Source organism: Aotus nancymaae, unplaced genomic scaffold (genome assembly GCF_030222135.1).
Source record: "Aotus nancymaae isolate 86718 unplaced genomic scaffold, 86718_ANA_hifiasm-v0.15.2.pri h1tg000059l, whole genome shotgun sequence".
Classification (NCBI taxonomy): domain Eukaryota; kingdom Metazoa; phylum Chordata; class Mammalia; order Primates; family Aotidae; genus Aotus; species Aotus nancymaae.
Genome location: NW_026988473.1, coordinates 25580447 through 25608283, shown reverse-complemented (window position 1 = coordinate 25608283; position 27837 = coordinate 25580447). Strand labels below are relative to the sequence as shown.

Sequence of the window (27837 nt, the reverse complement as noted above, 5' to 3'; positions counted from 1 at the left end):
GGGCTTACAGCTCTAGAAATTACATGTTAAAGGGTATTGATCCATTAAGTAGTTGTGGGGTATGTGACTTAGGTGGGGTGTGATCATGGTTAAGTAAAAACAACACCTTCCAGAAAGATTCCTCCATACCATGCCTACTATCTATAGGAGTGCGATTAAGGGTGGAGCCCAGGTCTTCGGGCCTTTGCTTCTTCTATTGAAATGCAATGTAGAAGAGTAGGGGGAAGGGCTCTTAGAAGCTTAAGCGGATTAAGGGTTCCATTGCCCTGTTAGGAGTTTAATTTCAAAAGTTGTATGCATAGGGGTTCTGATGGATCATAGCAGACATCGGGTTGTCCATCCCCTGGGCTACACACCTTTTACTGAGTACCATTATATAAACAGATTCCCTTTTGTGTCCCTGCACATTCATAATAACTGTAGAACAAAAGGAGAGCAACTTTCCTTCCTACCTCAGTAACCTGGTACACACTCTGAGAGCATTCTCCGAAATCAGTTAATATCCCTACTATGTAAGTCCAAATTTTTAAGGAGAATAAGTCCCACAATGAATTTCCTCATGCTTTGGCCATGTGTGGACTAGCCAGCCTCCAGGATGTGGCTGGAGCAAGCATGTTTGTCCTTCTTAAGGTGATTCTGCAGTTGTTGTCTGGGTCTAGGTCTAGCTTCCCAAGTGTAAGGTCTGTTTTCGCCGAAGACGAAACGGAGAAACTGAGGCCAGGACGAAAATAATCCAATGCAAGGGAATTTATTCAGGCTTCCGGACGAGGTTCTGCGGTCCGGACAGGAAGGGCCGGAGAAGTCGCCCGGACTCCTCTCAGGCACGGGGTTTTATAGGGAGTGGAGGCATCCGATTGGCTGTGGCCAAGGTGGATGGGACAAAATGGAGGGGAGTGGGACCCGGATGGAAGGGAGTGGGGCCTGGATGGTGTCAGGTAAGTCATGATGGGGCTTTTTTCCCCGGGCTCCCGGCGGGGGGAGGAGGCGTGTCTGAGCTCCCGGCAAGGGAAGGAGGCGTGTCCAAGCTCCCGGCGAGGGGAGGAGGTGTGTCCGAACTCTCCACGACGTGGCCAACCTTACATTCCGACCTTTTGATGATAGATAGAGGGCGCCGCTCTTTCTGACTACTTCTTGCTGAATAGGGGCGAAGTAAGGGGGACAGGTCAGTCAACTGGCACCTCGACTGAAGAGTCGGACACGTCCAACTTCTCGCATACGAGCTGGTAGCGCTGTATTGGGTTCTAGTGGTGGGGCCTTGTTTCCAGGATTCCTGCAAGTAGAATTGCCAGGCATAGTAGGGGCTGGCTTTAAGGGGAGATATTAGAAGAAATGTTATGAGGAGAATTTGAAGGATCAGGAGTTGATGGGCAGGGGCAGCGGGTGAGGGGAAGGCAAGTGGGGACCAGGGATTTGGATTTCCACTGGTCATTCTGTGGTGCTGGTTTAAGGCGGGACACATGATACCATGGGGTGTGACCCAGGAGCTTGGCAGCCGTGGGAGTGGTCAGGATAACGATGTGGGGTCCTGACCACCTGGGCTGAAGAGATCCTGGCTGGAGCTCCCGGAGGAGAACACTGTCACCTGGCAGAAGGGGTGCTGCCGGGTGCGTGTCTCCAGGCCCTGGAACAACGGGGAGAGCACGATCTGCATGCTCCCTGAGTAAGTGGCAGAGGAGAGACAGATAGGGAAGGTAAGTGGCTAGGGGAGGTGGTTGCACTGGGAAATTATGAGAGACCAGGAAGGGTCAGCCATACAGCAACTCAAAGGGACTAAGGCCCGTTGGTTCCCGTGGGGTGGCTCGGATCCAGGCTAGAGCAAGAGGTAGGAGAGTAGGCCAAAAAAGTTTTACCTCAATGATCAGTTTGGCCAAATGGTCTTTGAGAATGCCGTGGGCCCGTTCGACCTTACCCGATGACTGAGGGTGATAGGGGATGTGTAGTTTCCAGGAGATGTTGAGAGACTTGACGACCAGCTGGACTACCTGGGCTATGAATGCTGGACCGTTGTCTGACTGGATGGTGGCAGGTAGGCCAAAGCGGGGGATGATCTCTTGAATAAGAATGGATGCTACCGTATCTGCTGTTTCACGAGAGGTAGGGAAGGCTTCAATCCAACCTGAAAAGGTATCTACAAAGGTTAGGAGGTAGCAAAGTTTTTTGTGAGTGGGCATATGGGTGAAATCAATTTGCCAATCCTGAGCCGGCAGATTGCCATGCATTTGGTGGGTGGGAAACTGCAGTCTCAAGCTTCCCTGAGATGAGACCTTAGAGCAAGTAACGCATGTTTTGTGTACCTGCTCAATTGTCTGTTGCAAACCTGGTGAATAAAAGAGGGGTTGCACAAAGCGGTGTAACGCTTTGGGCCCTATATGTAAGGATTGGTGGATTTCGGCAATAATTTTAGGAGCCTGTTCCCGTGGAAGGACGATCTTATTATTTAGGAAGATCCAGCCCTGGTCAGACTTGGTTCCACCCCTTAACATAAGGTCCTGTCTTTCCGATGGCGAGTACACCGGCAACTTGGCTGTGGTAAGGAACAGGACCAGAACAGGAGCTGGCCTGGTACTGGTTAGAGCCTTCGCTACCACATCTGCCCTTGCATTGCCCCGAGAAATGGGATCCTGCTGGGTCCAGTGCCCCCGACAGTGGATGACAGCAACCTCTTTGGGGAGTAACAGAGCCTGCAAGAGGTTTGAGATATGGGTGGCATTGACTATGGGGGTCCCCTTTATGGTAAGGAATCCTCGCTCTTTCCAAAGGGCAGAGTGACAATGAGTAATAAGGAAAGCATACTTCGAGTCTGTATAGATATTTGCCCGTTTCCCTTTTGCCAGTGTGAGAGCTCGGGTTAAGGCAATGAGCTCTGCCTTTTGGGATGTTGTCCCATCAGGGAGTTGGCGTGCCTCGAGGGTGGCTGAATCTGTAACTACAGCATAGGCTGCTTTTCGCCGTCCCTCGGCCGTTATTACTGAACTCCCATCTACATACAAGGTAAAGTCGGGGCTGGGGAGTGGAAGGCTAGGTAGACCCTCTCGTGGTTTAGCAAATGCCTCTATTAGTTCAGGAAAGGAATGAATTGGGGAAGGGGAGTGGGATGGAAGGGGAAGTAAAGTAGCAGGGTTGAGTGGAGAAGAAGGATGAAGACTAACTGAAGGATTTTCAATGAAAAGTAAATGAAACTCTTGTAACCGGGAAGGTCCCAGGTGTGCGAGAGGCTTATGGGAGAGAAGGTCAGTGAGCCGATGGGGAGAAAATACCGAGATGGGCTGGCCTAAAGTAAGTTTTAGGGATTCCTTAGTGAGTTCTGTTGTTGCTCCCAAAGCCCGCAGGCAAGGCTGCCTCCCCCTGACTGTGGGGTCAAGTTGCTTTGATAAATAGGCTACTGGACGATATACAGGGCCTAGGGGCTGGGTTAAGACTCCAACTGCGATTCCCTGTCTTTCATCAGTGAACAAATGGAAGGGGCGGTTTAGATCGGGTAATTGGAGTGGAGGTGATGTGGACAAGGCAGTTTGTAGGGTTTTAAAAGCCTGTTTTACTACCCCAGGGTGGGAGAGGGGTCCTGTGGGTGTGTCTTTAGCCGCTACATACAGAGGTTTAGCCAGGGAGGCAAAATTAGGTATCCAATGGCAGAAAAATCCTACAAACCCTAAAAAGGAGAGAATTTGGTCTGCTGTCTCTGGAGGCTGTAGTGAAAGGAGTGCCTTTTTCCTGTCTGTCGTTAGGCTCTTGGTTGTAGGGGTGAGGCGTATGCCTAAGTAAACTATGGAGGTGGCTGACAACTGCGCCTTGGAAGGGAATACTCGGTATCCTTTAGATCCCAGAAAGTTAAGAAGAGTGGCTGTATGCTGTTGAGACAGGGTGAGGGAAGGACTACAGAGTAAAAGGTCATCCACATATTGTAGGAGGAAACTGGGTTGGAGAGGGCAGGAGCTGAGATCAGTTGCTAAGGCCTGCCCAAAAATATGGGGACTGTCTCTGAATCCTTGGGGCAAAACTGTCCAGGTAAGCTGTTGTGACAGATTAGTGTCTGGATCAGTCCAGGTGAAAGCAAAGAGAAAATACGACTCAGGGTGTAGAGGGATGGTAAAGAAGGCATCCTTGAGGTCCAGAACTGTGAAGTGGGAGGTATTGGAGGGAATGTTAGATAACAAAGTATATGGGCTGGGGACTACCGGGTGCAGGGGTACTACTGCCTCGTTGACAAGGCGTAGGTCCTGAACTAAGCGATAGTCGCCGGACGGCTTTTGGACTGGTAATATAGGAGTGTTACAAGGGGAACTGGTAGGAATAAGGAGTCCCTGGGCTAGGAGTCGAGCAATGATAGGCTTCAGGCCCTGACGGTGGGTCTTTGAAATAGGAAACTGAGGACGTGAGGGAAAACGAGTAGCATTTTTGAGAAGTATTTTAACTGGTGTGTGATGTCTTGCCACTACAGGCTTGGAAGTATCCCATACCAAGGGATTGACTACATCCGGAGGGATAGGGAGTTGGGTCGTAGGGTTAGGACAGGGTGTAGCCTCCGTTAGAAGAGACAGTAGGAGGTGTGTATGTGAGGGGTTTGACTTCGTGTATGTGAGATTAGTGAGTTGGAGGGTGGCCCCTACAATCTGGAGAATATCTCATCCTAGCAAGGGAACTGGGCATGAGGGTATGATTAAAAAGGAGTGAGAGAAGGGGTGTCCCTCGAGGAGACAGGTTAGGGGAGGGGTTTGGTTGGGATAGGAAAGCCTTCCATCAACTCCCATGACCGAGACCTGGGAAGGTATGCTAGGACCTGAGTAGGAAGGTAATACAGAGTAGGTAGCCCCCGTGTCCACTAAGAAGGAAATGGACTTACCCGCTACCTGCAGCGTTACCCTGGGCTCGGCAAGGGTGATGGGGGTCCTCGAGTCTGGGCTGCATCAGTCATCCAGAAGGCCAAGAAATTTAGGTGAAGGGACTGCCTCCTGCAGACCGGCCTGCTCCCCACATAGAGGTGCAGGGAGTGGGCCTTTGGTCCGGGACGGGCAATCAACCTTCCAGTGTCCAGTTCGTTTGCAATCTGGGCAAGGTCCAGGGGGTGGTCGAGGACAGGGGCACTCCCGGGCCCAATGTCCTTATCGACCACATCTATAACAGGACCCGGGTGGGACCCTTAAAACATTTCGGAAGGGTTTCGATGGACCTCCCTCACCAGATGTTCGGTGGGCTGCCGGCCTCAGAGCCGCTACAAGAGCTCGGGTTTGGAGGTCAACCTTTCACCTTAAGTGGGCCTGTCGGGTGGCCTCAGCTTTATCCTCTCGGCCATTAAAAACTTTAAATGCCATGTTTACCAGGTCTCGCATGAGAGTCTGGGGGCCCTCCTCAGCTTTTTTAAGTTTCCTCCTTATATCAGCCACTGACTGGGAGATAAAGTGGGTGGCTAGGACCGTAGCTCCTACCGAGGAGGCCGGATCCAGCCGTGTATGGAGGATCATAGCGTTAGTTAAGCGGTCAAGGAAGATGGCTGGGTTTTCATCAGGTCCCTGAGTTATTTCCCTTAACTTATCATAGTTGACTACCTTTTGGGCTGCATTTTGCATGCCCGCCAGGAGGCACCATAGCATCTGGTCTCGGCGGCGGCGGCCATCTCGACCATCCTGATAGTCCCAATTAGGGTCGGCCTCTGGGACCGCTGCCGCACCTACTGGCATCTGGTTATCAGTAAGATGTTACTGATTAGCGTGTTCCCGGGCTGCTGTAAAAATCCGGTCACGCTCGTCTGGGGTGAGGGTGGAGGATAGGATGACAAACGTGTCATGCCAGGTTTAATCATATGCCTGAGTAAGGTAACGGAATTCCTTGGTGTAAGCAGTAGGGTTGGTGGAAAAAGAACCTAGATGTTTCTCAATGGCAGATAGGTCAGAGAGGGAGAAGGGAACATGCACTCGGACAATGCCCACTGCTCCGGCCACCTCATGGAGGGGGCAAAGGAGGGAGGCCTTGTCGTTGGGAGCACTGTGTGAGCGGGTGTGAGCACTAACAGGTGAGGCCAGGTTGTAATTAGGAGGTGGAGGAGCTGAAGGGATTTGAGGTTTATCATAAGGTGGAGGATCATTGGGTCAGGCCAGTGGAAAGGAGAGCTCCTCAGGCGCATTAGGGTCAGAAAAAGAAGAGGAAGGTGGAGGGGCTAAGGGCAGAGAGGAGGTTTCTTTGGCTAGAAGTACCTTGGTGGTGGTGCAAGAGGAACAGAGGGTGGGTTGGGAACGAAGATACCAGAAAGCCTGCACGTTTATAATAGTCATAATTAGGCAAAAACCAAGAAAAGACATGGCCAGGGCTATGTGCCACATGGCTACAATAAACACAGTACTACATGCACGACTGACAAACAAAGGGTGGGTGCCCCCCAGATGGGAGGCCAGGCTGATGCTTTCCTGGTCACATCCCTGTGGAACCGTGGGTTGAGGCCCACACAAGCCCCGCAGCTGTTACGCTGTGGGACTACACATAAACTCACTCACTCACTTGCATTGGAATTAGGCAGAAAGAGAGAAGGATAGGATTAAAAGTGTAAAGCAGCCACCATCTTAAGGACGAGGCACAGGATAGGACTAAAAGTGTAAGGCAGCCACCATCTTAAGGGCGAGGCACAGGATAGGATTAAAAGTGTAAAGTGGCCACCATCTTAAGGGCGAGGCACAGGATAGGATTAAAAGTGTAAAGCGGCCACCATCTTAAGGGCGTGGCACAGGATAGGATTAAAAGTGTAAAGCGGCCACCATCTTAAGGGTGTAGTACAGCCACCGTTTTGAAAGGGAGAAAGAGAGAAAGCTAAGAGAGAGAGAAAAAGAAAAAGGCCAAAAATACAGTTTTTTTAGAAAACGGGAGCCTTTTATGCCAAATGGGCTAATTTACAACAACAAATTTGGTATGAGCCGGGGGTTTGGCTCTGCCGTGAGGCAGGGCTGCTTAAACAGGGCTTCTGAGTACCCACACCTCGGTTGCTGGTGAGGGTTCAGGAAAGTGGGGATGTCTCCCTCAAATTCCTGACCCTAAATATACCCCTCACGGGGAGAGAACAAGAGTGTAGGGATGTCTCCTCTTACACTCAGGTCCTAAACTGGAGTCACGGACTCGTGGGGAAGGAAGCTGGAGTCCTCACGGACTCGCGGCGGGAGGCCTCCTGGGGTCACGGACCCGTGGGGAAGGAAGGGAGGGAAGCCGGAGCCACGGACTCGCGGCGGGAGGCCTGCCGGGGTCACGGACCCATGGGGAGGGAAGCTGGGGGTCACGGACCCCGCGGCGGTGGGAATCCCTGACGCTGAGCAGCGATTTCCTGACAGGGACTCCCTGAAAGCAGCAGGTGAGGTAGTGGGTACCAGAAGTCTTACCTTGTGGTGAAACAAACGACAGCTTCCCGGTCCGGCTCTGCGCGGAGGAGTCAGTTTCCCCGGGGAGGGGTCTTACAACTCCCTCCTGGCTGGCTCACCATCTGTAAGGTCTGTTTTCGCCGAAGACGAAACGGAGAAACTGAGGCCAGCACGAAAATAATCCAATGCAAGGGAATTTATTCAGGCTCCCAGACGAGGTTCTGCGGTCCGGACGGGAAGGGCCAGAGAAGTCGCCCGGGCTCCTCTCAGGCATGGGGTTTTATAGGGAGTGGAGGCATCCGATTGGCTGTGGCCAAGGTGGGTGGGACAAAATGGAGGGGAGTGGTACCCGGATGGAAGGGAGTGGGGCCTGGATGGTATCAGGTAAGTCCTGATGGGGCTTTCTGTAAACTGTGGCTCCCGGCAGGGGGAGGAGGCGTGTCTGAGCTCCCGGCAAGGGAAGGAGGCGTGTCCGAGCTCCCAGCGAGGGGAGGAGGCGTGTCCGAACTCTCCACGACGCGGCCAACCTTACACCAAGTTGCTGCAGGTTTTGTGCGACTGTGGTGGATCCAGGCTGGGATTCCCTCCACCTTTATGGCTGTGGGAGTGGTCAGGATGATGGTCTGGGGTCCTTTCCACTGTGGCTTCAGAGGGACTACATTCCAATCTTTTATCCACATGCGATCACCTGGTGAGAAAGGGTGAACCAGGGAGAATAAACTTACAGGGCTTCTTTCATTTACCCAGGTTGAAATGTCCTGAGTGATTTTTCCTATAGCTTGTAGCTGTCATCCTAGCTCAATTTCTCCCCACTCCCGAGGAGTTCCTGGGAGTGCCCACGGTATAGGATGGGGCCTATGATATAAGACTTCATAGGGGGAATATCCTGTCTTCTTAGAAAGAGTACGTCTGATTTTGAATAACACCAAGGGAAGTGCCTGCATCCACTTTAATCTTTTTTCCTGACACATGTTCCCTAAGCTATTCTTAATGGTCCAGTTCATCCACTCCACCTTTCCGGAACTCTGTGGTTGATAAAGCGTGCAGCTTCCAAGTAATACCCAATGCCATCACTGTTTTCCGGACCAAATCTGCCACAAATGCTGGTCCGTTGTCTGATCCAATGCATAGTGGCAGTCCAAACCTAGGGATGAGATCTCGAAGAAGCACGTGGGATACTTCATGGGCCTTTTCAGTCCTAGTCGGGAAGGCCTCTCCCCACCCAGAGTATGTGCACACCAGGACCAACAAATACTTATGCCCCCCACACTTGGGCATTTCAGTGAAATCTACCTGGAGATCTTCAAATGGAGCTGCGCCATAGCTTGAATGCCAGGGGCAGTAGTTGGACCTTGCCTCACGTTGTGGTGCCGACATGTAATGCATTGCTGCGCCACAGTTTTGGTCAGGGCTGTAAGTGTGAGATGTAAAAATACTGGCCTAACAACTTCTCAAGGGACTCTTGACCTAATTGAGTGGTTTTGTGTATGGCCTGTACAACCGCAGCCCCCAATAGCTGTGGCACTGCTACTGTTCCATCTGGCAGCTGGATCTATCCCTCTTTATTTGTCCCTACTTAGTGACTTCATAAAGGGGTTTGGCCAGTACCTTGAAGTTTGGAATCCACAGTTTACAGAAACCCATGGATGCCAGCTACTCTCTCACCTGCCTTCTAGTTTCGGGTCCTAGCAGGTTGCAAATGACTTGTTTCCTCTCTGCTCCTAGGCTGTGCTCTCCCTGCTGGATGGTGAACCCCAGATATCAAACTTGCTGTCAGCAGATCTGGGCTTTCTTTTTAGACACTTTATACCCACAGTCCTCTAGGTGCCAAAGTAAGGCATCTGTTCCTTTAGCACACTCAACTGCCGTGGGGTGTCCCAGTAAAAAGCCATTAGCATATTGGAGCAGAATACAGCCTAAGTCCTTAGCAGGAAACTTCTGGAGGTCATGGGCTAATGCCTTCCCAATGATGGTGGGAGAGTTCTGGAACCCCTAGGGGTAGTAGCCAGGTCCAGGTGTACTAAGTGGTTACACCTGTTTCTGGGTTTTTCCATTGAAAAGGAAATAGTTTCTGACCCTCTGAGGCCAGTCCAATGATAAAAAAAGCATCCTTTAAGTCCAAGCAGGTGAACCAGCTATTCTCTGCTGGTAATAATCCCAACTGTGTACGGGTTAGGTGCAGTTAGGTGCAAAGTCACTGTGGCCTGATTAACCAAACACAAGTCCTGCACTGGCCTATAGTCTTTGGTCCTTGGTTTAGGAACAGGCAAGTTGGGGGTGTTCCATGGAGACTGACAAGGAACTATAATTCCATAGTCCAAGTGTTTTAGGTGGACCTGCATGCCTTCTAGGGCCTCCCAGGGAACTGGATCCTGCTTTTGCCTAACTGGCTGAACCGCAGGCTTGACTTCAATGAGCACAGGGGCCTGGTTGATTGCCGGGCCTGGTTGATTGCTGGGCCTGGTTGATTGCCAGCCCTGGTGGATTGTCCTCTGCCCAGACCTTAGGCCATTGTTTTGCTAATGCAGGTTCTATCTCCTGGTCTGGTTTGGTTAAGAAGATCCTCCATACTTCTTCATGATGCACTCTGAAGGCCATTATGACTCCAGTTTTAGGCAATGCCAGCTGTAAAGAGCCACTCTCGGTGAAGGTGATGGCTGCTCGTAGCTTACTGAGCAGATCCCTTCCTAGCAGGGGCAAAGGGCAATAGGGCATGTATAAGAACTGGTGAATCACCTCGTGCCCCTCCACCTCACAAGTCCGAGGCAAACAGAAAGACTGTTTCTCTGACACCCCAGTAGCTCCAACAATATTGGTTGTTTCCTTTGACTGGGGGGGTTACAGGACTGTCATCTTGACCATGGGCTATTTGAGGGCAATTGAGCCTGGCCCCCTTCAGTCCAGTGGCCCTTCCATTAGATTGAACAGAGCTCCTTCACTTTTATCTGAAGCTTCATGCTCAAGATCTCCCTGTTTGCCTGTCAACTGGGGGAACTTGTCCTTCCAGTGTCCCACTTCCCTACAGTAAGCATACTGGTTATGCTGCAGGCGCAGGCGATTAGACTGGGCAGCCCTCCAGGAGCCCCCCTTTCCCCGCCCTTCTGGGGGCGCTCCTCTAATAGCAGCAGCTATCAAGTCAGTGCTTCATCGAGCTTGATGCTCGTTTTCTCTACAGCTTTCCCTACAGCTTACCGCATCTCTGCAGCCATGAATATATGTACAGAAATTGATCAGGGTGTCCTGGCTTGCTGCATGTAACCTTATGCCATACTTTGGAGACAAGAGACCTGTCTAGGCTCCCCTCTGAGGGCCAATCCACCCCAAATGCTGGCCAGTCTACCTCACATGAGGTCCTCAGCTTTCCTGGTGTCATAGTTACTCCATAATCCCCACTAAATCCCTTCTTGAAATTTTTCAGCATAGTCCCTAGAGGAGTAGGCTTGCTATGAGTGTGATCCATGTTTTTGCACAGAAAAACAGTCCTCACAGACAGTTAAGAGAATTTTACTCCACCCTCAGTTTCTCCTGCCCAGCATGGCGTGACATATTCTTTTTCACTTTCGCTCCAGGCTGGTAGGATAGTCTCCCTCTCGGGAGTTTCAGATGCCACTTGGCATTGGAGAGTTTATTACTCCCCTCACAATACCTAGATTGCAAGGGCACCTCTTTCTAGCCATATGCACATCACCCCTAATCCCAACTGGTCCCACAAGTCATTTGGAGCTTAAGGACCTCTCTAAGGGACCTGCTGCTCCCACATTTCACAGCTGGTGAGTCCAGTTGGACCTCTCCAATCACTCACACAGTCACACTCCTCCCCCGGTTTCCCCCACCCAGTACGACCTGACACACACCGTTTCACTTTCGCTTCAGGCCGGTAGAATCATTTCCCTCTTGGGAATGTTTCAGATGCCACTTGGCATCAGAGAGTTCGTTATTCCCCTCACAATGCCTAGATTATGAGGGCACCTCTGTCTAGCCATGTGCGACTGCCCCTAATCCCAACCTACCCCACAAATCGCTCGGAGCTTTGGGCCCTCTCTAACGGGCCTGCAGCCCCCACATTTCATGGGTGGCGAGTCCAGTTGGACACCTCCAATCACTCACACAATCGCACTCCTCTGTCCACCTAAATTGAAACCCAAAGCAAAACTTCCAAGGTTATAGAAAGAGAGAGAGAGCGCTGAGTTCAAGAGTGCCAAATCCAGCACATGTGGGTGATCAGGCCACGCTTCCACCTAAAGGAGGTGGGCAAGTTTCCCAGGATCAATCCTACCATGTTTCTGTCATCCAGACACTCCAGGCACCCATTCCTTCTTGGTGTTCAGCCACTGGGTGGATCCACACTGCAGGAACTTCACTGCTCTGCTCTTGTGAGGCTTTCCATTGGCCCCAATACCTGCCTGGTAGCGCTCTCAGGAATTGTGTTGCCTAAGTGGGCTAAAGTCCCCCACAGGGATGCTTTACAGGGCAAGGCAAAACCGCCTGAAAGGCTGGCCACCAACTGAAACTCTCTTCCCAGTCAGGGAACCAAATAATGAAGCAGGAAAGGCAAACCTCTCGGACACCAAACTGGGAAGGAAGTGATATTTTATTTGGCTGGGAGCTGTGGCAGCATAGATGCCTAACAGCTGAGCTCCCCTAACACAGAAAATACCTGCCCTTTTAAAGGCTTATAACTCTAGAAATTACATGTGAAAGAGTCTTGGGCTTACAACTCTAGAAACTGCATGTGAAAGCGTCTTGATCCATTAAGTAGGTATGGGGTACATGACTTAGGTGGGGCTGTGATCATGTTTATGTAAAAACAGTGCCTTCCAGAAAGATTCCTCCATACTATGCCTGCGATCTATAGGAGTGTGATTAAGGGTGGCACCCGGGTCTGCGAGCCTTTATTTCTCCTATTGAAATGCAATGTAGAAGTCTAGGGGGTAGGGCTCTTAGAAGCTTGAGGATTATCTCCTTCCTCAAGATAATCCATTTAAAGTGCCAAGTACATAAGGAGACCCCCATCTCTACTAAAAATTAAAAAAAAAATTAGCCAGACATGGAGGCACACGCCTATAGTCCCAGCTACTTGGAAGTCTGAGGTGGGAATATCTCTTGACTGTACTACAGTGCACTCCAGCCTGGGCAACATAGTGAGATCCTGTCACAAAAAAGGTGCAGAATACAGCATCCTATAAATGGTGGCTGCTGTTAGCCTGCAGTCCAGAGAATAACCACTACTCCCAGCAGAAGGGCAAGGGTATGTTAGGTCACCTTCCTCCCCACAAAGTTCAGGAAGCCTTCCAAGCCTTGCAGAGAAAAATAAACCACGTGTATACTTTGGTCATAACACTTCCTAGGAATAGTGACACCAATTGCATGTTTTAAAGGGCCATTGATACCTGTTTGAGTGATAATGACTACAAATAAATTGAGTTCAATCTCCACTTTTGGGATCCCTTGGTGTGGCTTGTTGGCTCGCTCACTCTGTGGGTATTTCCTGGTAGCAGAGTAACTGGCAGTAGTTCAGCATAGGTCTGTTACCTGTTCAAGTCAAGGCAAGTGTATCTGCCTTGGGAGTGTGTAGTTGTGAATCCATATATTGCCAAAAGAAGGAAGAATGTTTATTGTTATGAAGCAGACTCCTTAGTTAGCAGAATTGCTTGGTGCCAAACTATAAGAAAAATAAAGAAGTTATGTCAAATTTAACAAGCACATTAGGAAACATATTCCCACTTTAAAGTAAATGCTGCTGAGATTCTTCACTCCCTTCCTACCTCTTCTCTCTTCTCCTGCAGCTTTACCTTATCCTTCTCTTTCTTACTGGAACGCCAGAGTTCCTCAACACCAGTAGGTTATAGTTATTTTAAAACTAAGGTGGCCGTGGTTTCCAAGCTGCCTGGTGGACTGGAGCATTGCTACAAAGCCAAGGGATTGAGCTTTAAATGGCTTAATAAAATTAACACTTTGTGATGTCTTCTTCCCCCTGCTCCAGCTCCTCTCTGCATTGACAGGATACTTGATAATATACTCTCTGCCAAAGGCTTGAAGGGCTGATTACACAGTGAACGTGGAGAGGGGAGTGAAGCTGTCAGAACTCCCCCATAGCAGCCACGCTTCAGGTTTCCAGTGCAGGATTGTATTTGACAGTTAATTTAGGAGCCGGGGTACCTAGATATAAAACTTTACTGTGATAATAGTGATAAAACCACCCAGACTTTTATTTAAGGGCCTGCGGCTCTCCTGTCCCCCTCCTTCCTCTTTCCCTGTTAGTTCAAGCTCTCATTCAGTTAAGAAAATAAAATCAGATTTGCTCAGGGAAAAAAGGTGTTTTATTTGATATTTTTAGACTAAACCTACAGAATGCAACTCTCAGTCTACTTCAGATCTATATGTAGATGCTTATACATATAAATATAAAATTTGAGAACAGTGCCTCTCTCCTAATTGACTGCAATTACCCGAAGGGTAGAATTTATTAGGTCTCCTATTAAGAGACATTTCATTCAACCCAGTGATCCAGCTGATGTCCATCCCCTTGTTTAATGGCTTTTGTTTACTTCTACAGCAGGTGAAATAGATTCTACTGTGTCTCCCTACTTCCTAACTCAATCTATTGATTGATTGATTGATTGAGACAGAGTCTCGCTCTGTACCCCTTGTCGGTTCACTGCAACCTCTGCATCCCGGTTCAAGCAATTCTCCTGCCTCCGCCTCCCAAGTAGCTGGAACTACTGCTGTGCGCCACCATGCCCAGCTAATTTTTGTATTTTAGTAGAGATGGGTTTCACTGTGTTAGCCAAGATGGTCTTGATCTCTTGACCTCGTAATCCACCCACCTCAGCCTCCCAAAGTGCTGGGATTACAGGAGTGAGACACAGCATCCGGCCTCAACCTTATTTAGACATTATGATCCCCTTTTACAAATGAAGAAACAAGATTTAAGAGGTTAAGTGACTTGTTCAAGGTCACAGGGTTAGTAAGTTACCTTTCTTTGACTTCTATATAGAAGTTATTAACTTTTACCTATAGAAGATGTATTGAGCACGGTATTCCAATGTAGAATTTGTTCAGACTTTTCAGGGTAAAAGTTTACATTGAGTATGACTTGCTTTTCTTTTTTTGTGGTGAAAGAGCACAAATATTGGAGTCGATGACATGAGTCCATATACTTCAGTTTTATCTATAAAGGAGAACTAATCATATTATATTTTTATTAATGAAGATCCTGAAAATGAAAACTTGTGAGGAGGAGATAAGAAACAGTGGAAGAAGATTTTGGGAACTTAAAGGTATGTTAGCAATCGTAGTTAGTTAATGAGCACTGTGGTTCTTGTGTAAACAGGTTGTTAGCTCCTTAAAAGAGTAAGTAGGGTTTCAGTCTACAAAGGAGAGAAAATACCGTAAGAGGCAAGTTGTGAGATTGAGGAGACAACTATTCCCATAGACTGACTAGGTACAGAGGAGCAGAACGTGACCCATCCTTCCTGTGCTTTCCGTACTTTGCTTCTGTATCATTGAAGTAGACTGACTCTGAGATGTTGCACAGTCAGATCTTATCAAATTAGGAAGGCAGCCATTGCTCCTTGACAGTCTGTGGCCATTTAATTCAAACTGAGTCAAGGAGCCTCAGTATTGACATCTTTGCTCTTCAGTGCTGAGGATGTGTAAGAAAGTCCTTTATGTGTTCCCTTGGGAAATTAGATATAAACTCCCAGGGACATAGGCTCCCTCTTTTCTTTAGGAAAGCTCATTGGGGGCTCTTTGTCTATGAGAGCTCATTAGGCACCATATGGGAGACACACAATAAAAGTTCACAGTTGCTATTATCTCTAATGAGCACAACGGTTCTGCTGATGGTCCTGTGTGCCCAGAAAGTACTAAGTGCTTTCCATGTATTTTGTGTTAAGTTTAGAAAAATATCTATTAGGATGTTATTACCACCCTCATTTTACAAAGAAACTTTCTATGGAAAAACTTTCACCTTTCTGAGCTTCAGAAGCATGGAGTTAGCAGAACCAGTCCTCAAACCCCTTTCTCTACTACATCAAACTCTATATACTGTACTGTTGTGACCCTCTGTAGGAAAGAAGACTCAGCAAACATGAGACCTGTGTCTCAGTGCCCTTTCCTGAGTATGTGTGTTGGCATGCAGTTGTTTTGCTGTTGTGGTTTTAATAAAATACAAATAACTGTGACATTATAGGGAAATTGCTTGAGGATAGAACTGGAATGAAGGTTGAGTCTTATTTTAAAAGTGCTTTAATCTTCAGCAGATAAAAGAGGCTTTCTTTGTATATTCAAGTCTAACTTATTTTAAGTCAATACTTAAAAATAGTATAAATTCTGTATAGTTGCCCCTCAAACTTCCAGTGTCACTTCCCACCTCCCACTTCCTACATGAGAATTCCCAAAGCAGAAGTTGTTTTTCTAGCTTATGCATAGGTTAAGGTGTTAAGAAAGCAGGAAAACAAGATAAAATAGAAGCTCTCACCCTTTTTCTTGGTTGTTACAAGTCCTGGGTGTCTCTGGGGATACATTCTTCTAGTTTCACATTCCTATAGCAGGGGCCACCCAGAATTTTTTTCTGTTTGCTCTGGAAAAGTGGTGCTCAGAAGTTTGTGATGACTTTCTTTATTGCCACCCTGGGGTCAGACAAAGAGAGAAGCATCTTAAGAGCAAGCATTAGTACTGAGTCAGAGTGAACCCAGTATCCCCAGTGAACTGCTTTCTGTTGCATCCAGTTCAGTGCCATGTCACTGGGTTACACATCAAGTTGTCATGGCAATAAAGTCATGGCAGCTGACAGCATGAACAAGCAGCCCTGGGAGGAGAGGATGCTTGGCGGCGATGCCACAGTTATAGTGGTTAGACATCCATCTCTCACATTAAGGGGTACTTGTCAGTCAGCTGTGACTGTGTCTACTTCACAGCTGATTAACAGATTCAATTCAAGTGTTTATTAGTCCCTTTAAAGCCTCTAAGAAACGTAGTCCTGAGCCTCTATTACTCTGTGTATGTGTATGTGTGTGTGTGAGAGAGAGAAAGAGAGAAAGTGTGTGTGTACACAGGACATGTATATTTATGACTGTATATGGAGGAGGGAGAACCATGAAGGGAAGGCGATTCAGAAGAAGCATAGGGTCATATTCATGAAGCTGTAAGGAACAATACAGAATTTGGACTTAAGTACCAAAATTTTAGTCTTAGGAAGAAGTACAGTGGCCACAAGTAGAGGAAGGATAGAGTAGTCAGACTGAGATAGGGAGTGTATTAGTCCATTCTTGCATTGCTATAAAGAACTACCTGAGACTAGGTAATTTATAAAGAAAAGAGGTTTAATTACTCACAGTTCTGCAGGCTGTACAGGAAGCATAGTGGCTTCTGGAGAAGCCTCAGGAAACTTTCAGTCATTGTGGAAGGTAAAAGGGAAGCAGGCATGTCATACGTGGCCAGATGAGGAGGAGGAAGAGAGAGGAAGAAAGTGCCTCACAATTTTAAACAACCAGATCTTGTGAGAACTCCCTCACTATACTACAGTACCAAGAAGTATGGTGCTAAATCACTCATGAGAACTCCACCCTTATGATCCAGTCATGTCATACCAGGCCCCACCTCTAACACTGGGGATTACAATTGAATGTGAGATTTGAGTGGGGACACAGATCCAAACCATATCCAAAAGTATTTGTTTCTGGGAGTCAATGCTACAAGCCAAGACAAAGACTATATAAGAGAAAGCTGAGTGCCAAGCACCAGCAGAGGGAGGGAAGGGCACATATAATCACTAAGTTTGAAGGGGCCAAAGATGGAATTTGAGGTCAAGATTAGAAAGCCAAGAATTCAGGGCCAGGTGGAGATGAGAAGGGAGAGAAAGCTGGCCGAGAACAAGTTGGAGGTAGAAGCAGGATACTAATCAGTGTCCTCACATCACTCTAGAGTTCCTTGAGACTTTGAATTTTGTTTCAGCAAGATAGTGGTGCAGGGGGCAGTGGGAGTAGATTAAAAGGCCTAGGTGGGGTGAGCAGGGGGTGCTAAAGTGGAGCTTTGAAGAATGGGTCTAAATTTTAGCAGAGAGTATTTGGAAGGGACTGCAAAGAAAAGAAGGGGATTTTCATGTAAATGGGGCAACATCTCCACTGCCAGACTGGTGGAGGGACAGATGTGGGATGACCTCTGACATTCAGTCAGCATGTATTGCCCACCATTTTGTACATGGCCCTTAGTTAAGGTGTCATAATTTCTCCTCGAGGTAGTAGTAAGTCAAGAGACCTATTGTCTGGTAGAGAAAATAAAACTTGATTCCAGAGTTTGGAGCCTGCTAACTGCCTAAATCATGGTGTCATTAAGGGGAATAGAGGAAGCAAGTCAACATTTGAAGGGAGGATGGAGAATAATGTTGTGGTCAGAAGGCAGATTGTATTGTCAAACTATTTGGGTTCAAAATCTGCTACATACTATATGTGTGAATTTGGGCAGGTTTCTTATCCCCCTACTTAAGTTTCTTCATCTGTAAATGAGTATAATAATACTAGCCACCTCATGGCATCGTCATGATGATTAACTGCAATAATACACATAAAGTGCTTAGAATAGTGTCTAATAGTGAGGCAGTGACTAAAGGTAGCAATGATAATGATGAGGAAGGGGAGGACTCAGTTTGAGGCTTGATGGCTTCTGTAATAGAAATGTATCCAGGTTGAGATGTGCATCAGCCAAGAGCAACTGCGAGACTGGTTTCCCGTAGAGAAAATCTGGGCATAGGCGCCATCTCCATGGAGGTGGTAGTTGAATTTCCAAAGATGGAATGAAATTGTTAAGGAAGAGTGTAGAGTAGTGCTTCTCAGTGGAAAGTAATTAGAGGGCAGTGTTTAAAGACTAAGGGGTGTCAGTAGTGCTGAATACTACAGACACATCGGTAGTGAAGTTAAATAGAGTTGGTGACTTGTAGACACCTTTGTAGTGGGGGAAAAAGGGTAGCAAGTGTTATGTTACTTTTTGTAAAAGCCTGGTGTGAAAGGTAGAAGACAGCTCCCTATGGTTTCATCTCCAGCCTGACCAATCAGGACTCCTGACTCCCTGGCCCCCATCTGCCAAATTATCCTTAAAAAGCCCCAGTCCTCAAATTTTGAGGGAGACTGATTAGCGTAATAATAAAACTCTGGTTTCCTGTTCAGCCAGCTCTGTGTGAATTAAACTCGTTCTCTATTGTAATTTCCCTGTCTTGATTAATTGGCTCTATCTGGGCAGTAGGCAAAGTGAACCCATTGGGCAGTTATAAAACTGTGCCTCTGAAAACCAAGATTAGACCACTGGTAAGCAATCCAGAACTGAGGAAAGCACCAAGATAAAAGCAGAGGCCCCAAATATCCAACCAGCTGTGTGATTTTGGGCAGGTAACTGAATTTCTCAGAGCCTCATTTTTTTTATTATAAAAAATGAAAAGCCAAATTCAGTTTCCTTTTATTTCTAAAGTAATAAAACTGCATAGATTTTAGACTCTCGAAGGAGTAATTCACGAATCCAGATTTGTCTCTAATCACATTTGTTGCTAAAACAAGAGTGGAGATTCAGGGCACTAGGAATCTAACTCAGTAGTTGTTAGGATGACATAGCCAAAATAAGAAGTGAAGAAGATAATAATAGAATAATCTTGTCTTTTGACAATGCTCTTTAGCTGTTTTGGATGCCATTATTTTCATGGGCTTACATTGAAATGGGCTTTTAAAAACTTGGATTTATTCTAGAAGAAGGGAGTCATATGAGAAGGAAGGGTCTAATATTAAATGGGAAGGCAGAGAATGAAAAGGTTGACAAATCTGGGTATAAGGTTTAAGCAGAATTATCTTTCCTGATCTATTTGATGCTCACCCCATCCCCAGATCTTCTCTAGGCTTCTCAGTGGCTACTTAGTTTTCTGTTTTAATTTTATTAGGTGGTGCAAAAAAGTAATTGCGGTTTTTGCCAGTGAAATGAACCAAATTAATATTAACATTTTAAAAATAGATTTTATTTAGAGTGGTTTTAGGTTCGCAGAAAAATTGAATGGAAATATAGAGGGTTTCCATGTACTCTCTCACCCCATATGCACAGCCTCCCCCACTGTTATTGTCCTGTACCAGTTAAGTACATTTGTTATAATTGGTGAAGCTGTACTAACATATTATCACCCAAAGTTTATAGTTTGCATTAGGGTTTACTGTCAGTGTTGTATGTTCTATGGGTTGATAAATGTATACACCATTAAAATATCATATAGAATAGTTTCACTGCCCTAAAAATCCTCTGTGCTCTGCCTTTTTATTTTCTCTTCCTCCAAACCTCTGGCAACTGATCTTTTTACTATCGCCATAGTTTTTTTTTACCTTTCCTATAATGTCATGTAGTTGAAATCACACACTGATTCCAAGCTTTTTAGATTGGCTTCTTTCACATAGTAATATACACTTAAGATTCTTTCATGTCTTTTTATGACTTGATAGCTGTTTTTCTTTCTTTTTTTGGGGGGCGGTGCGCGGGGATTGATTAACATTCTGTTGTCTGGATGTACCACAGTTGATTTATTATTTTACCTACTGAAGGACATCTTGGCTACTTCCAAGTTTTGGCACTTATGAATAAAAGTTGCTATAAACATCTGTGTGCAGGTTTTTATGTAGATGTAAGTTTTCAACTCATTTGGGTAAATACCAAGGAGCATGACTGCTGGGTTCTGTGGTAAGAGTATATTTAGTTTTGTAAGAACTGCTAAACTGTCTTCCAAGTGGCTTTACCATTTTTCATTCCTACCGCAATGAATGAGATTTTCTGTTGTTCTACATCTTTGCCAGCACTTGGTCTTGTTAATGTTTTGATTTGGACCCTTCTCATAGGTGTGTTTGGAACCTTATTGTTGTTTTAATTTTTAATTTCCTAATCACATGATGTTGAGCATCTTCTCATATGCTTATTTGCCATCTGTATTTTTTTGGTGAGGAGTCTGTTCATTTTTTAATCAGGTTGTTCATTTTCTTATTTTGAGTTTTTATAGTTCTTACTTAGTATATTTTAGATATTAGTCCATTATTAGATATGTCTTTTATAAGTATTTTTTCCCAGTCTGTGGTTTCACTTCTCATTTCACTAGACAGTGTCTTTCACAAAGCAGAAGTTTTTCATTTTAATGAAGTTCAGCTTATCAATTGTTCTGTTCTTGGGTACTAACATTGGTGTTATATTTAAAAAGTTATCACTAACTCAAGGTCTTCTAGCTTTTTAAAGATGTTATTTTCTAAGAGTTTTATAGTTTTGCATTTTACATTGAGTTCCATGATCCATCTTGAATAAATTTTGGTGAAAAGTATAAGGTCTGTATCTAGATTATTATTATTTCCATGTGGATGTCTAGTTGTTCAGCACCATTTGTTCAAAAGACTGTCTTTTCTCTCTTGTATTACCTTTAGTCCTTTGTCAAAAATCAGTTCACATATGTATGTTGATCTGTTTCTAGGCTCTTCATCATGTTTCACTGATCTATTTGTCTACTCTTTTGCCAGTATTACACTGTCTTGATTATTCCAGCTTTATAGTAAGACTTGAATTGAGTAGTGGCAGTTCTTCAGTTTCTTTCTTCTTCAATATTGGGTTGACTACTCTTGGTCTTTTGCTTCTCCAAGTAAACTTTAGAATCAGTTTGTTGATATCCACAAAATAACTTGCTAGGATTTTGATTGAGATTGTATTAATCTATAGATCAAGTTGGGAAGAACTGACATCTTGACAGTATTGAGCCTTTTCTCAATTAACATGGATTATTTATTTCTTCTTTGAATTCTTTTATTAGAGTTTTACAGTTTTCCTCATATAGTTCTTGTACATATTTTTTAGAATTATACTTATTTCATTTTTGGAGGTGCTAATGTAAATGGTATTATCTTTTTAACTTAAAATCCCACTTGTTCACTGCTGGTATATAGGAAGGTGATGCGATTGACTTCTATATATCAGTCTTCTATCCTGTAGTCTTGCTATAGTTGCTTATTGGTTCTAGGAGGTTTTTTTTCTTTTCTTTTTTCAATTTTTGTGAACTCTTTCAAATTTTCTACATAGACAATCTTATCATCTGCAAAGATAGTTTTCTTTCTTCATTACTAATCTGTATACCTTTTATTTCAGATATATTAGCTAATTTCTCAAATGTTGAACCAGCCTTGCATACTTAGTATATATCCCTCATTTTTGTCATCTGGCCTATAATTCTTTTTGTACATGGATAGATTATATGGATAGACTTGACTTGCTGGTATTTTGTTGAGGATTTTTTTTCTTTAAATCACATTTCTTTTAAAAAATAGTTTTTAAAAAGTGTTACATGTTATTTTAGAAAATTTGGACTGAGAAGTAAAAAAGAGAAAAGCACTTGTAATTCCACCATTCACAAATAATCACTCTCCAACATTTTGGTATTTATTTTGGTCTTTTATAATGAAAATAATAATGATAACAACCGCAATAGTAAATATCATTATCGTTTCATTGAGTAGATAGAGATCCAATAGTGCCCTGTTAACAAAGTGGAGGTGATGAAAGGAAGTGAAGATACAAATGAGTGCTTTTGACTGGAGGCTTCTGAAGAAGATAAGAAAGATCGCTTAATGAAGAGTTTAAATGTTCACTTCAGTAAACTTTTTTTCTTTCACTCTCAACACCCTGTTGTAAAATCTGCTCAAGTCAGGCTTCTAATTAGGTCACTGAGGATGACATCACTAAGAATGTTGGTAGTGGAATGCTGTTCAGAGTTTATGTCCATCATGTTTCTATGCTGCTGAATAATTTTCTAAGCCTCGTGGTGGGCAGTTGTTTTATTCACAAATAGTGGCTATTCCACCCATACTCAAAAGACATTAGAAATGGGAGATCTTACTGTCTATTGAAAAAGCCTTGATCTCCTTGTTGATGAAGTTTTCCCTTGCCTGCCCTCACTGGAGCCTGGCCTAAGCTTGGAAGGAGCTGTCTTGGAGTACAATGTAGGAATAAATGCTGGAGGCTAAACAGAAGCCTTAACTATGAACTTCCCAACTTGAAGTTTCCATAGACACTGGCAAGTGGGGAGGATGCTGCACTGTGGGAGTGTGGACAGCTCATAGCATCTGAAAAATTTCCTTTTCCTGCTTTTTTGTTTTTCTGTTTTAGAATAATAGCCTTTCAAATGAGGAAGAGGGAAGTGAAAATACTTTCTGGGGAGGTATTTAGAGTCTTCAAACTCTATTTTATGCAGTCTACAATTTTTAAAGTTATTTTTGGAGTAGTGTCCTTAACATCTTGCAGGAATTTGACTTATAGGACTGTTACCGGAAAGGGGTCTCAATCCACACCCCAGAGAAGGTTCTTGGATCTTGCTCATGAAATAATTCAGGGTGAGTCCACAGAGTAAAATGAAAGCAAGTTTATTAAGAAAGTAAAGGAATGAAAGAATGACTGCTCCATAGGCAGAACAGCCCCAAGTGTTGCTGGTTGCCTATTTTTGTGGTTATTTCTTGATCATATGCTAAGCAAGGGGTGGATTATTCATGCCTCTCTTTTTTTCAGACCATATAGGGTAACTTCCTGACATTGCCATAGTGATGGTGGGACTGTCATGGTGCCATGTTGATGGTGGGACTGTAATGGTGAGGACCACCAGAGGTCACTCTCATCGTCATTTTGGTTTTAGTGGGATTTGGCCACCTTTTTCACTGCAACCTGCTTTATCAGCAAGGTCTTTATGATCTGCTTGTGCTGACCTCTTATCTCATCCTGTGACTTAGAATGCCTAACCTGCTGGGAATTCAGCTCAGTAGGTCTCAGCCTTATTTTACCCAGCCCCTATTCAAAATGGAGTGGCTTTGGTTTAGACACCTGTGACAGAACAAGTGTTTTTGAAATCTTCAGTGTAGATTTGGATGCTTCTCATTTGAGTAGGTTCTTGTTCCTAAACCTGACCATTATTCTTAGTTCATCTCAGCAATACTTTTCTAAAATTTTTTTTTAATCTCTCTCTCCTCTCTCTCTTTCTCTCTCTACCTCCCTCCCTCCTTCCTTACCTCCCTCTCTTTCTCCCTTCCTCTTCCCCTTCTCACTCTCTCTCCCTTCCTTTTCCTCTCTCTCCCTCTCTTTCTCTCTCTCTCTCTCTCCCCCCCGCTCCCCTTCTCTTTTTCTTCTTTCAACAGGGTCTCATTTATAACTCATTGGAAATGATGAGTTATAAAAGTACATTGGACTGGACCAGAGGAAAGTTTCTAAACCTAACTTTCTTATTGTACTTCTCTGTGGCTTTTTTTCCCCTTCACCTATAAAATTAGAAGGTCGGATTCAGATGTTCACTAGGTAGCTCTGACCATACAGTGGTCAAATTTTTCAAATTGCAGTGCTATAATTTCAATAAAATGCTATGTTTAATCATATTGCGCTTTACCCTAATGCAACTATAACAAAGATGTATCAGCTTGATTGAACTTACATGCTAAAGGTTTTGATATTTTAGATTGGAAAATGCTTATTTGTTAATTAGAGAATGAGAGTGGGAAGAAGGCATAAAAGTTTTAAATAGATTTTTTTTTCTTCAGTTTTCATTTATGACCTGATCTATATAAAATACAGGGTCATGTTGAAAACCCTATGTAATAAAGCCATGGGAAATAGAGAATTTTTAAATCCATGACTTTTTCACCTGCTGTTGTCTGGCCTACACCTTTACTAAGTGAGATGTCAGTGTCGTAACTCACGTGTGTATGTGAGGTCAAGTAAAATAGGTTGTGAGTCAGTTTTTATTATGATATTCATTTTTAGTTACTTGTAACCATTAAGAGAATTTCTCAGGCATTCAGAAAAGTTCATCCCTTAGTGAAAAGGTTTGGTTTCTGAAAGAAGGTCCTAGTCATTTAAGACCCAATTTATTTCAGGAGTAGAGATCCATTGATCAGTGATCACTGTAAAGCATACTAGCCCTAAAATATATACACTAAAAGTAAAAAGGAATTACATAAACACAAATCACAGTTCTCAATCGGATACAGAATTTGCAGGGACATTAATAACATTTAACATTCCTTCCCATTTTCTCCACCACCAGGGAGAGTACCTGTGGAGAGTATATGAGGGCCTATGTCACTTAGTCACTTGATGTGTGAGCAGATACAAGTCATACAGGCCTTATTTTGCACTGATGTCCTTAGCAGTGTTACAAAAGCTGCTTAAGGTATCGAGCTTCTTTGAGTTTTTAAGAGGCTAATTAAAAATGGCCTAATCTGCTAACCCCTCCTTTAGGCTTTCTCTTTCTCAATCTCCTTTCTTAGGTTTTCCCAGTTTGACTTTTCTTCTGACAGGCTTTTATACTGAACAGACAACCAGACTGAAAACAAGATTGGAGTCTTTCCCTCGTCTATAGGTCTGTAACTGTGTCCATTTCCTTATGTGTAAAAAGAAGGGGTTCATTTAGATGACAACTACTTTCTCTTCCAGTTCTAAAATCCTCTGTTGGCTTTTCTTCTGCCTTTCTCCTTTTGTCTACAGTTTCCTTCTTCCCTGCTCCCTATCTCAGCTGCTCATAATGTGTGTAGTTGTTTTAAAATCCTCATAAGATAAACATGGTTGTGAGGAAACATCAATAAATGCAGTTCCTGGTAAAATTTGGAGTTTAGAAGTTCTCATTTTGAAATTTCTCACTTTGTTAGCCTTTCTTATGCCCTAAGCATAAATATAGCTAGCAGTTGTATTTTCTTTGGTTTGCAGTTGTTATAAAATAAAACAATAATATGTGTGCACCCATTATAGTAAAAATTTAAAAGCTTGATATTATCCAGTATTGGCAAGGGTGTAGGAAAGTACTTACTTTGATACATTGTTGTAGGAATGTAATGAATACATCTTTTTCAGAAGACACCTTGGCAGTGTGAACCAATATTTTTAGAGTATATGTCTGTTGACTAAGTGGCTCTAAACATCTTTAAAGAAACTCATATGCAAATATTAAGAGATATAGCCAAGGATGTTTATAGCTGTGTTGTTTATAATAACAAAAATTTGGAAATATTCTGTATTTCCATTAAGAGAGGAATGGTTGGATAGGAGATACACACACACACACACACACACACACACACACACACACCCTCACCCTCCATCTCCATATCATACAGATAGTAAAAATAATAGAATGAAGTTGATCTGTATGCACAAACATATCCTAAGTAGAAAAGCAAGACAACAACCTTATTTTCACTATGATCCATTTATATAAAAACTACTTAATTGTCTATATACAGAGACTTGCTCTGTCATCTAGGTTGTAGTGCAGTGGTGCCATCTTGGCTTACTGCAACCTCTGCCTTCTGGATTCAAGCAATTCTCCTGCCTCAATCTTCCAAGTAGCTGGGATTACAGGTACCTGCCACCATGCCCAGCTAATATTTTGTATTTTTAGTTGAGATGGGTTTTCACCATGTAGGCCAGGTTGGTTTCAAACTCCTGACCTCAAGTGATCCACCCACCTCGGCCTCCCAAAGTGCTAGGATTACAAATGTGAGCCACCGCACCCTGCCTAATTTTTTACTATATATACTCATCATATATATTACTGGTATAAAAGTGAACAAAACCAAAAGGAAAAAAGGATAAGAAAATACTCCCTGAAGAATGAAAAAAGCAAAAAGATTAGCAGGAAATGCATCAAAGATACTAGGGGAACATTGTTTTTAGGATATTCCCAAAACTTCAGGATCAGATAGGATCCATGATCTGTATTTTGGCCAGGGCTCTGTAGTAATAACTCTGCTCTTTTGTTTCTTTGTATGTTCAACTTATTCTTTTTATTTGTGTCTTTTCTATAGGTAACTCGGGACCAAATGAAGATGTTTATACAGCAGGAATTTAAGAAAGTTCAGAAAGTGATTGCCGATGAGGAGCAGAAGGCCCTTCATCTAGTGGACATCCAGGAGGCAATGGCCACAGCTCATGTGACTGAGATACTGGCAGACATCCAATCCCACATGGATAGGTTGATGACTCAGATGGCCCAAGCCAAGGAACAACTTGATACCTCTAATGAATCAGCTGAGCCAAAGGCAGAGGTAAAGGAAAAGCCCGTAATTACTAGTAGCAAGAGAAATAGGAGGAAACTGATGCCATATTTGTTAGACCCCATGTGGTCCCTGAACATGAATGAATTGAAAGCTAGGTAGGGTATAAGTGTTTTACATGATGTGTAAACTAATATGAAAGTATTGGCCACTAGTGCATTCAGTGGCTGGACCTAGCAAATTATCCATCATTACTTTAAGGAGTATAGTCAGTGGGAGCAGATACTAATCACAATTAAGGAAGGAAGCCAAAAATTACAGCCAGAGAAGAGGACAAGCGATAGACCCTAAGTTGTGAAATGAGCGACCTGGGCTGAGTAAGAACAAATCATGAAGTAGAGCATAAAGCAGGCCAGAATGAAAGATGTTGGACTTACTTTGCATGTAGTGAAAGAGTATCTTAAGCTGGTAGTTACATGCAGCCAGCTGAATAAATTGGAGGCATAACTGCTAGATTAAGAGTGGCATGTCCACTAGGGCATTGTAAGATTAAAAAAAAAAACTGAATGAAAGATACAAGGTAAATGTTGAATCACTATACAAATGTTAGTTTTTTTTAATAGCTGATTTTGTCTGCAGCTATTAAAAATTGTTATTTTGTAACAGAAATAAAAGGGGCTTAGGCATTTTACTAAACAACATATTTAGGCATTTTGAATCTACTTGGAAAAAATTATTTAAGGTAACCATTAAAAAAAAAAGCTGGGTTTAGTGGCTAGTGCCTGTAATCCCAACACTTTGGTAGGCTGGAGTGGAAGTATTGAGCCCAGGAGTTTGAGACCAGCCTGGGCAATATAGTGAGACTGTGTCTACAAAATAAAATAAAATTAAAAAATTAGCCAGCATGATGTCACCTGCCTGTAGTCCCAGTTACTCAGGAGGCTGAGGTAGGAAGATCACTTGAGCTTCGGAGGTTAAGGCTGCAGTGAGCTGTGATTGTGCTGTTGTACTCAAGTCTATGTGACAGAACGAGATCCTGTCTCAAAAAAACCAAAAAAACAAAAAACTTAAATTTCAGCCACTAGAGAGAGGCTACTGTTCATCAGATTTCATAGCATTATGTTGACAATTCTAGTCAAGGTAATGCCAGATAGGTTTAAGGTAGGTCCTTCTAGAAGAAATCCTAGGAGAGTCCTGTGGACTTTCTAGGATTGTTGCTGACTCAGTGAGCGCAGGCTTAACTGGAGGTCCTGCCTTGGCTTGAGAGAGCCTGGCCACAGAATAAACTGGCTGGTAGAAGAGCCAAAGTAATCCAGGAGGCAGGTATTTCCAAGCTATCCTGACAGGAAATGTAAGAAACCATTGAAAGGTATCTGCTGTACCCAGCTAAGGCTTTTTGATTAATTTTCATCAATGTGTGAAAAGAGTAACTTTTCATTTTATTCTCTCAATAATTGAGAAATTATGTGCCTAAATAAGTT

General features: G+C 44.1%; 1 protein-coding gene across 1 annotated transcript in view; it reads left to right on the top strand.

Moving 5' to 3' along the window:
• The window catches only part of TRIM44 (tripartite motif containing 44), a 143547-nt gene that overhangs the window by 39928 nt on the left and 75782 nt on the right, over positions 1-27837 (top strand). The window contains exon 3 of the mRNA XM_012452354.2: positions 26168-26407. Coding sequence (XP_012307777.1) covers positions 26168-26407 — 240 coding nt within the window. The remainder of the gene's footprint in view (positions 1-26167; positions 26408-27837) is intronic.